This window comes from Palaemon carinicauda, chromosome 8 (assembly GCF_036898095.1).
Source record: "Palaemon carinicauda isolate YSFRI2023 chromosome 8, ASM3689809v2, whole genome shotgun sequence".
Lineage (NCBI taxonomy): Eukaryota > Metazoa > Arthropoda > Malacostraca > Decapoda > Palaemonidae > Palaemon > Palaemon carinicauda.
In genome coordinates, this window is record NC_090732.1 from 155,495,049 (window position 1) to 155,506,530 (window position 11,482).

Consider the following 11,482-nt stretch of genomic DNA (forward strand, 5'->3'; position numbering starts at 1 on the left):
AACTGTGGAACGGCTCCTCAGTTACTGGGCCACCTTTCCATATCGAAGTGTTAACTCTATATGGGGTGTAGATAGCTATGTGGCGTGTTAATACATGCGTCCCCTGTTGATATACGATATCCTAGAGGGAAACCTTTAGGGTACTCGCACCAGAAGTTAGAATTCTGTGATAACCTTTACTGTAGTTTAATTCTCTGGGAATATCCACTGTAGTTAAATATACCCTAGGAAGCTACTGAAGGAACCTTCCCATCAGGATGTCATGGCTATCTCACCCAAAAATAGATTTTTCGCTTCGCTCAAAATCCGTTTTGTGGATGATCTCTCAATATCATTTGCTGGCACTAGAATGGCAATGGTTGAGAGAAAAATCCAACTCTCTGTTGATAAAATTATCCAGTGGGCTGACATGAATGGATTTAAGTTCTCGACAAGTAAAACTACCGTTGTCCATTTTTGTCGTATCCGGGGAGTACATCCAGACCCGGATATATACATTAAAGGTCAACGGATACCATATGCAAGTGAAGCTAAATTTTTAGGTTTGATATTTGATTGTAGGCTTACATGGGTTTCTCACTTAAAAGCGTTAAAAGCTAAATGTGTTGAAGCTCTGAATATCTTAAAAGTATTGTCCCATACATCATGGGGGCCAGACCGCAATACTATTTTAAAATTATACAAGGCCTTGATTTTTTCCAAAATTAGTTATGGATGTGAAATATATTCTTCAGCCACCCCAAGCCGGTTGAAAATATTAGACTCGATACATCATGCAGGTATTAGATTGTCTACAGGAGCTTTTAAAACCTCGCCTATCTCAAGTCTCCTTGTTGATGCTGCAGAGTTACCTCTAGACCTTTACCGAATGTCTTCCATTATTCGGTATTGGTTTAGATTGCAAAGACTCCCTAACTCTCTAGCCTTTCAGACTGCAAGCCTTGTAAGACACGCATCATACTTTGAGTTGCACCCAAAATCTCCTCAACCTTATGGCTTTCGGGTGAAATGATTATTAAATAGTCTGGATATAATTAGAAGTAAGGTACTTCCATTCAAGGTATCATCAACGCCCCCATGAAAATTACCAGAGATATCTTTTTGTAAATATTTTATTGGAGAAAAGAAGAATATGTCAGACCTAGAAGCCAGGTCTCTTTTTAATGACCATGTTAAAGAACATAGAGGATCAACTTTTATCTATACTGATGGCTCCAAATCTGATGCTGGTGTTGGATTTGGAATACATAGTAATGGTTTTAATTGTAGAGGTGCACTTCCTCTGACCGCTTCCATATTTACTGCCGAACTGTATGGCATATTAACTGCTATTGAGAAAATAGCATGGGAGAAGGAGGGTAATTTTACAATTTTTAGTGATGCAAGGAGTGTCCTTCAAGCTATAGAAGTTTTTAATTCTAATAACCCTCTAGTTTTAAAGATTTTAGAATGGCTTTTTATTATTGGACGGAGAGGTATAACAGTTCAATTGTGTTGGGTTCCAGCACATGTAGGTGTGTCTGGGAATGAGAAGGCAGATTCACTGGCTAAGAAGGCTGCATCCGAGTTGCTGCCAAGAAGGTATCCCATTTCCTGTAATGATTTCTTACCTGACATCAAGAAATTGGTTTGCAATAAATGGCAACAGCAATGGGGTAGCCTAGATGGGAATAAAATGCAAGAGGTAACAAATGTCATATCTCCTTGGAGGTATAATATGATACCCTGAAAATGGGAGATGTCTCTTTGTCGTCTCCGTATTGGTCACACTTGGTTGACACACGAGTTTCTGCTGAAGGGCCAACACCAACCGTATTGTGACGACTGTTTAGTACCTCTAATAGTGAGGCATTTGTTGACTGAATGCCCCAATTATAACAACTTAAGGAATAGATATTTGTTTGAGGCTCGAGGTGAGGGTGGCAGGTTCATCCTTGCCAAGATTCTTGGAAATGATGTGTCCTACTATGCAAGTGGCATTTTTAGATTTATTTCAGAAGCAGGTCTTCTGAAAACTATTTAACTTTTTTGACATTCAACTTTTATGATTTTAATTGAATACTCTTTTATTTTTTATTTTATTTTATTTCTTATTTTTGTATACATAAATTAAACGTAACGGCGTCAATGACCTTAGATGTCAGGATGCCTGAAAACTTTAAATCAATCAATCAAGCTCCTTTAAAGAGCTGTCCTCCCCTGATGTCTGAAGTTCTACGAAGGTAGACCTTTAGACACTCTACAGGACATAGAGAGACATTTTCCTTCAGAGGGCAGATTCTCCAGGGACCCCACCTCTTAGTGGGTAGCTCGTTCTTAGCGAGAAAGGATGGATCAAGAAAGAGATTCAGTTCTCCCACTTCTGTGAACTGAATGTGGCCCTCATCTCTAGATAGGGCCACTATTTCACAAACTATAGCCCCGGAGGCTATAGCGAACAGAAAAATAACCTTTTGGGTTAGATCCTTGAGGGAACAATCTTCATTGTTCACAGATGAGGCATAGTGTACGACCTTGTCCAAAGACCATGAGATGGGCTTTGGTGGTGCTGCAGGCCTAAGCCTTGCACATGCCTTCGGAATCTTATTAAAGATTTCATTCACCAGATCCACTTGAAAGGCATACAGAAGAGGTCTAGTCAAGGCTGACTTGCACGTAGTTATCGTGTTGGCCGCCAGACCTTGATTATGAAGGTGGACAAAGAGGAACAGACAAAAGCTCATTGAAATTTCTTTTGGTCCTTTTGCTTTTACGAAAGCAACCCATTTTTTCCAGGAAGACTCATATTGTCTTCTAGTTGACTTAGACTTGTATTCTTCTAAGAATTCTATATTGCCTTCTGAGATCCCAAATCTTTTCCTTACCGCTAGGGCAAGAAAATCATGAAATGAAGGGTTTGGGCTTTGTGTTAAATCGAAGGCAATTAACTTCTGAACCTTCTGAGATAGTCTTGGGTTCAGAACTAAGGCCAGCCTCAGCTTCAGTTCCTTCACTAAAGGGAACAGATTGCTCTTAGGCTACTTGGGAGCCAACAGAGCCACTCCTCCCTGGAAGGATCTCAGCATGTTGAGGACCTTCAGCAGGAGATTGGATGGGATGAACAGGAATTCCTGAGTCCATCCCTTCTATACTAGAGACAGGATGTCTGTTATCTCCACTAGAGGATCCTCGTATGGGGCTACATATCGAGGTAGTTTTTTGATGACGCTCGTGACGAAGAGGTCGATCTGCAGCTCGGGGACTTGTTCCCATCTGGGAGAGAATAGGTCTGCGTTTGTGGACCATTCTAACTCTATCGGTTTGAGCCCGAGTAGAGCATCTGCTGTCACATTGCGGATCAATTGTACATGAACTGCTTATAGATGCCACCCCTTTAGGTAAGGGATGGTTAACGTCACCTAGACTGTATGAGACGTTCTCTAGCCTTGTCGGTTCTGATGTCTCATTATCGCTTCGATGTCCAGATCAGCCTGAGGAGGTCTGATCTGCGTGGAGAGAGGTTCTCCACCCATGACAGGACCAACATGGTCCTGGATAGAAATGACCGAATCCCTTGGACTTTCCTCTGATGGGAGTGAATACCCCAGTCTTCTGACTAGGCATCCATGCGGATGATCTTCAATAGTCAGGGTAGTTGCAAGGGCACGGTCTTCAATAGGCTTTTGGCCTTTGACCATTGTTAGGGAACCGACTAAGGAAAGACCGATATCGGTCCTTTTAGATCTTCGAGCGTTTGATACGTATCTTCTCCAGACTCTTAACACATCTTTCAGCTGTGCTCTTAGCACTGGGTCCGTCACTATTGCGAACTGGAGAAAGTTCTGAACTCCTCCCCGTTAGCGTCTTGGAATCCTGACTGATTACCATAGTCTCTTGACTGACCCTGCGATCTCCTTTTACATTCCCAAGGGAAAGGAGAGTTGGTGTGACCACAGGTTTCAAAGGTTTTTTAACCATTGAAGCCTTTGAGCTGGAGAGAATTGAGACTTCTTGAAGCTTAACTTGCATCCCCGATATTCCGGGGACCGGATCACTTCCTTGGATGCTCATAGACCAGCCACTTTGGGTGCTTCCCACCCCATCCTTTCGTCCAGATACATTGTTGCCTGAACCATTTCTAGGCTTGGTTTTTGCGTGACTGTCCGCCAATCCCGTGAAGATACTTAGGACATACGTTATCCTCTGTAACTTGAATCCTAGGTAGGAGGGGAGGGGGTGATTGACTGGAAGCTGCCAATAGACATCTTTCAGTTCTGACAAGACTGCGAACACCCCTTTTTGAAATAAGGTCCATATGTTCAGAAGGATTAACATTCTGAACTTGCTGTTTTATTTGAACTTGTTGAGTGGCAACGAATCCAGAATGACTCTGAGTTTTCTTGAGTCCTTCTCGTGAACACCAAACAGCCTTCAATGGACTATACTTTCTTTACCACCTGTATGCTCTAGAGCTCTGAGGTTTACTCTTCCAGGAGGGTTTTGGAGTGTAGGAAGAGTTGAGGAAATGATGGTGGATGCATGTCTACTTCCCATCCTAGTTCCATCTTGATTCGGCCTTGGACCCAAGGATCGAAGGTCCAGTGATCCTGAAGGAACCTCCCTCCTACCAGAAGCATCTCTTTGCTTCGCTTGATCAGAAGGTTTACATATCCGACCGCTTGCCTGTGGCACCACGGTCATTGCAACTGTGGGATGTTGTTGAACATCCCGAGGAATATTTCTGGACTTTTCCTTCTTCCTTTTAGGTTGGGGACCCACAACCATGGAAGACTTTCTCTTTGAAAGGATGCACCACTTTTGGAGAAGTCCTATGTTCTCTGTGGTGGTCTTCTTAATCACCTTTTTAACTACCTCGTTTGGAATGAGGTCTCTACCCCAGATGTTGGAAGGTATCAGCTTCCTGGTTTCGTGTTTCGCTATTGCGGCAGCGAACACAAACTCTCTACAGGCTTTCCTAGCCTTTATAAAGGCATAAAGGTCTTTTACTAAGGTGGCCATATGCATTTTGGCTAAGACCATGAGCATGTCTGGGGTACTTTGGTGGGATGAACACAATTCTATGTAGTTCTGTAGGGATAGGGAGGCTGAAAGCCTTTCCTTTGTCTCTTGTTCCTTACTCAAAAGAAACTCAGATAGTTTAGGGAGATTTTCACTAAACTGTCGTTCTAGCGACATCCGCATCTACTGTTCCTACTGAAAAGGTTAAGTGGACTTCCTTCCATTCCTTCTCCTGCCTGGGAAAGGCTAGTGACAGAGGCTTGCACTCCTCGAGTGCAGGACATGGTCTACCTGCCTCCACTACCTTGGCAACAGATTTAAATGCCTTCCACGTAAAGGGGAATGATATTGAAGCAGAAGCAAGAAAGGAAGGGTGTCTGTTACCTAGTGTGAATACTTTCGACACCGAGTAACCCTCCTTTCTCAGGCTACTTTACAAGATAGCCTGTGCCTTATCATGGTCGAGAATCATGACGTCCTTCAGTTCCATTTCTTTTCTTGACGTTGGTTCATGTCTTAGTCGAATGAAACTATTAGGAAAAGCTTCAAAGCTTGGCTAAAACTGGATTTTGTCCAAAGGAACTGCACCCATCTTCTCCGAGATGTAGAGTTTGCCGTTTAAAATCTGCATAAGCTCTGCAAACCTCCAGGGATTGGTTTTGGAGGATGTCGGAAGGTCTTGTTCTCTGGGTCGTTTGTATGACCCTTGGGGAGCGACAAGTGGAGCTTCACAGAGCTTTGTCTTGCATTTTGCTTCCGCCTTTTCGTCTTGTTTGCGAAAGTTTCCTATTAGACCTTTCATATGGGCCCATAATTGGTCCATTTCGTCTAATAGAGGGGTGGAGGGTGAAGATGTCGATGTTAATGGCTCTAGAGCCGATACGGACGGAAGCAATTCCAACACGACCTTATCCACCTCTTCCCGTGGGGGCTTCCTGCCCTCCGTCCCAAAGGCTATCTGGCCACAGGGAGGTGTGAATCATGCCTGGGGCATCACTATTTCCTTACTTGCTTTCGGGAATAGTAGGATACGCATCCTATCATTAGGTAGGTATGGTCCCGGAGAGATTTTCTGGAAGCCTCTCACCCAGTTGCGTAGTTTATTACGAGCTGCATCCCTAAACTCTGTCGACTTGGGATTCTCGAAACCCTTGGACATTAAGGTCCGACACATTGCAAACTTGAGGGTTCCAATAATGCAGGGATTTGGAAATAATATTGCAGGGGGCATGAAATCTGCATGTATTATGACCATAAAAACTCTTACTCTTGATATTGCAGAAGACTGCAACACATGTCATCTGGAGTTCCTCCTGTAAAGAAAGGAAAGCAGAATGAGTATACAGCTGATTATCTCGCTGATAAGCAATATGCAAAAGTCATCTTTTAACTAAAATAGCTTAGGATAGTAAGCTTGATAGGGATAGTGGGAGACACATACTTGTGTATCCCCTGCAAGCAAATGCTGTTACCTCCCCTCAGTATTAACTATAAGGAGATTCCTCTATCAAGGAACTCTAACGAAAGGGTTCTAACCCTTAGGGGTAGAGAAGTGTACAAGTCACTGCCCCTTTTTATTCTTAACACTGTGGGGTAAGGATGACTGATTTCTAATCAGAGTATTGAAGGAATTCTATTCTTTCAATGTAGGAACGGTCCCAGCAGAAGCCCGCACAAGGGTACCCAAAATATGTTAGAAACTAACTACTGTATAAACATACTATAGTTTTCTGTTTGTAGTATATACTATATTGCAAAATACCGATTACTGTATAATTACATATAATGTAGTTCAGCCAGTGTGCTGCTGTTGTGGCATGACCCCGACTGGACCAGGAAATATAGAAGACATATAGTTGTGTATCCTACCCAGCCCATTTGCTGTGACCTTCCTTACAACATTGAATCATAGAGTTTCCTGATCAGGGAAACTCAAGGATAAGGGTTTTAACCTTTTAGGGTTAGAAGTGTAATGCCACCAGCCCCTTAAAATATTTAATATTATAGGGTAATAAGAAAACTGATATCTAATCAGAATATTGAAGAAATTATATTCTTTCAATATAGGATTGGTCTCAGTAAACACCCGGGCAAGGATACCCAAGATATATTGGACAATAAGTACTAGTATAATATATACAATAGCTTTTCTATCTGCAGTATATTCTATACTGCAAATATACTGACTACCTGCATAAACATATACTGTAATTCAGCCGGCATATAGCCGGCATAGCTAGTCGCTGTCAGCACAGCCAGCATGCTAGCTTAAAACAGAGAGAGACAGCATGGAGTGAAGGCTGCCTTATTATTGTGTATGTATACACTAATTAAGGATGTAAAAGTATAATTTAACACCTTTCTCCAGAAAGAAAGTACAGATGGAAGCGGAGAATGTAACATTCAAGCTTCCATCCAGCCGCAAGTACCATCGCCGGCAAGGACCAGTCGGCACGTAGCCAGCAGGCTAGCACCCGGCGGCACTGGCATAGTCGGCGTACTGCCGGCTAAGTAAGCACCTATCTGTGCCGGTCTGGCCGGCCTACCGCCGGCCAGGCTAATACCCCAGCAACATAACTTGTGGCCAGAAGTCCAAGGGAAGACTGAATAACCTTGGTGACAGAAGGGACCTCCCACCAACAACCATTATGGTTGTCGGCAGCCGCCAGTCACCGGAAGCCTTCATGGCTGCCAACAGATGACATGGCTACCAGCAGCTTGCATAGCCGCCAGCAGCTTGCATAGCCGCCAGCAGCTGACATAGCTGCCGACAGTTTGTATAAAACATGGCTGCTGGCAGTTGTCATGGCTGCCATCAGCTGGCATAGCCGCAGGCAGCCGGACAACAGCTGCAGAGAAGGAGTTTGGCCGGCCCCCGTAACCCACCGGCAATGATGAGGTTGCAGGACGACGGCTCAAAGAAAGACAATGGCTCGGCCATCACAAAAGAACAGAGGGGGAGGGAAAAGGGTCCTGAATGAGGTGTGGAAGGAGCCGGCAAGGTTGCCGGACCTACACACCCTTAAGAAACTCTGTTTCAGTATCGGCGCCATCCTAGGCGGCAGGAGAATTCTATTCTCCAACCTAGGGTCTGTCAATACAGTTAAGGGGACAGTAGTGCCCACTCCTCTCAACAAGGAGAAACAGAGTTCCAGTGCCGACGCCATCCTAGGCCTCAGAAGAATAACTACTTTTCAGCCTAGGTTCTGCGAGCACAGGACTAGTCTACTAGACCATAGGGAGAAGGTGGCGGCATCATACAACCACTTCAGGTGCAGCCTAGGGAGGGCTAGCCTTCTATGTCGGCAGCCTAGCCGGCAGGGGAATGACTATTCATCCTGCCAACCGACTGTCAGCACAAGACTAAATACTCTGATGTTCTGACCGATTCCCAAAACCTGCCATCTGTGGTTAAGGGACGAGACAGAAAACCCTAGGCTAGTCATGCCTGAATGAAAACTCGAGGCACGACCCACTAGGTTAACCTTGATACGGCTCCCCTTCTAATTCTGCCACTTTCCCCCTCGAAGCCTAAACGCTATTCGGGGTGCAGATTGCTATGTGACGTGTCAAGAATACATCCCCTGATATTATGCGATATCCTTGAGAGAAATTTAAGGATATTCGTGCCAGGAGTTAGAATTCCAGAGACCTAAAGGTAAATTCTCTGGGAATATCACTGTAGTCAAATATACCTTAGTAATCTACCATTAGGAACCTTCCATCAGGACGACATGGCTTGAGGCTCCCCCCCCCAAAAAAAAAAAAAAAATATATATATATATATATATATATATATATATATATATATATGTGTGTGTGTGTGTGTGTGTGTGTGTGTGTAATTCTATTGTTCAAACCAGTTAAGTAAGTATATATCGATTGGGATTTCATAATTTCTTTTGTTTACTACGTATGTGATCAATCAAATATGTGCTTTATACATACATATTGTGCTTTATACACACACACACACACACATATGTATATATATATATATATATATATATATATATATATATATATATATATATATATATATATATATATATATATATATATATATATATATATACACGTGTGTGTGTTTGTGTGTGCGAGATGTTTTATACATATGATGAAGTAGAATACACAGGGGACTCATCAAGCACCAAGGAGCAAAGCAACTGGTTGTTACACACAAACATCTTGAGGATCTGCCATCACAGGTGTGGGGTTGTCCTAATTTCCAATGTCATAATCATTTTCATGGACACTATATACCTCTATATTTAGCTTACTTTATTATTTAATTCACTCTCACTGTTAATCAAAGTTGAATAACATGTTAAAAATCTGCTCTTCAAATAAAGTTTCTGATCCGTGATCGAAACTGAAACATGAAAAGAAAACATATTAGGAAAGTTTTTATAATCAACTATAAATGGCAACCCTACAACCAATATACCATTTGCATCATGATGCCTAATTTTCTTTAAATGTTCACCTTTAAGCATCAACACTATATTCACAAAAATAAATCCATTATAATCAATATCGAAAAACTGGTCAAAATAAACGGGTTGCGTATTCTCTACCAGAAAAAGTTTTAATGGCAGTTTCAGTGAAATGGTGAGAGATGGGACAATGACAGTTGTTACCTCTGCAGTGTCTCTTGTGTAACTAATTGTTGCTGGGGCAAATTTTGCTCTAAAACCAACCCAAAGCAGCGCAGAAGCAAAAAAGTGGTTTTGCGCACATAGGCGGTAGCATATTGGATGCCCGTTTACTTTACCAGGGTTAAAGGCCGCATAATATAATTAGGTCAATTTGACATTACTTGCATTGTTATTTTTATTGTTCATATTCTTGAGTTACAGTTCATATCATAATTAGCTCTTGTTAAGAACTATCATAGTTAGCTCTTGAATAGACCTTTGATAATTTTTTAATATTCAGTCATGTGTAGCATGTTTAACTACAGGTTGTAAATTATTTTCATATGCTGAAGGCCTTTATGAGTATAGTTTTTTATTAGTAAGTACTTTTTAACAGGAAATCCAGATGGCAGTTTCTAACAAACAAAGAAATTTACCTGAATGGTTAAAGAACACAGAAGCTTTGAAAAAATCTCCACCAGAGAAAGAAAACCAAGCAAGTACGTCTCATGGAGGCGTTCGCAAAATACAAACAAGTTCTACAAAAAGCAAGGTATCTAAGAAGCTTAAGAATAGTGACAATGCTTCATCAGTTTCACTTAAGGTATGGAAATTCACTTTTGGATCAGCTCAATCATTTAAGGACATTTTTTTTTATTTCCAGACCCTAATGAACCATATTCCGTATATCTTTCTCTTTACCAATTTAGTGTTATTAAGGTAAGTCAGCCTCATAGATTTGTAAGTTTTTTTTTTATTTTCAATGATATTGCTTTAATTATTTTTAGTATGGCTTTTTTCAGTAGTAGTAGTAGTAGTAGTATAATTATTTTAATATTGTTATATTATCAATAGTATTCAGGTTCCAGGTTCCTCGTTGCTTTCATCACCAGATACTGATTGTGGGCACACTACTAGAAGAAGCGTAGTAGGTGCAAAAATTGCTGCAATATGCAGAAAATTCAGTATCATAAGTTACTGCCTACATAGACAGCACAGCTTACATACTTTTACTCTTAACTTCAAGGGCCTTTCTAATATACCAGGCAACATCTTTAGTTGGTGTATATAAATTTCCTATTTCTATGTCGTAGTAGTAGTAGTAGTAGTAGTAGTAGTAGTAGTAGTAGTAGTAGTATAATTATTTTAATATTGTTATATTATCAATAGTATTCAGGTTCCAGGTTCCTCGTTGCTTTCATCACCAGACACTGATTGTGGGCACACTACTAGAAGAAGCGTAGTAGGTGCAAAAATTGCTGCAATATGCAGAAAATTCAGTATCATAAGTTACCGCCTACATAGACAGCACAGCTTACATACTTTTACTCTTAACTTCAAGGGCCTTTCTAATATACCAGGCAACATCTTTAGTTGGTGTATATAAATTTCCTATTTCTATGTCATTGTTTCGAAATTTTCTTAACTCATTACAGCAAAACATATGCTCCATAGTATCCTTTTACTCCCTACACAAGACACAAAGCCTATCCTTATCATTCCTCTTTCTATAATTTTCTTTTAATTCTATCATATTCCACCTTGTTTTCATAACTATTACTTCATCATTAGTGTTAAGTTCTCCTATGTGGTCTCTTCTGCCATTACTATTCACAAACCTTATTTTGGTCATCTGCTTTCTTTTCTTCTATTTTTCTTATAATTTCATTGGTCACTTTTCTTTCCTTTTCTTTTTTGAGTTCTTGCTATTTAAACTTTCTTACTTCTTCAGTTTTAATATCATATTTATTGCATATTTCCATGATACTTTTCCCATATGGTTCTCTTATTTGATCTTCCACTATCTCCTTAACTATTTGTTTGTCATTTGGTGTTATTATGTTATG

The 11,482-nt window shown here is 41.0% G+C and overlaps 1 protein-coding gene across 1 annotated transcript in view; it reads left to right on the top strand.

Annotated features, from left to right (window-relative positions):
• LOC137646044 (aprataxin and PNK-like factor) overlaps positions 1 to 11,482 on the top strand; it is a 221,895-nt gene that overhangs the window by 131,543 nt on the left and 78,870 nt on the right. Inside the window, exon 7 of the mRNA XM_068379188.1 lies at positions 10,033 to 10,239. Within this exon, the coding sequence (XP_068235289.1) occupies positions 10,033 to 10,239 (207 nt within the window). The remainder of the gene's footprint in view (positions 1 to 10,032; positions 10,240 to 11,482) is intronic.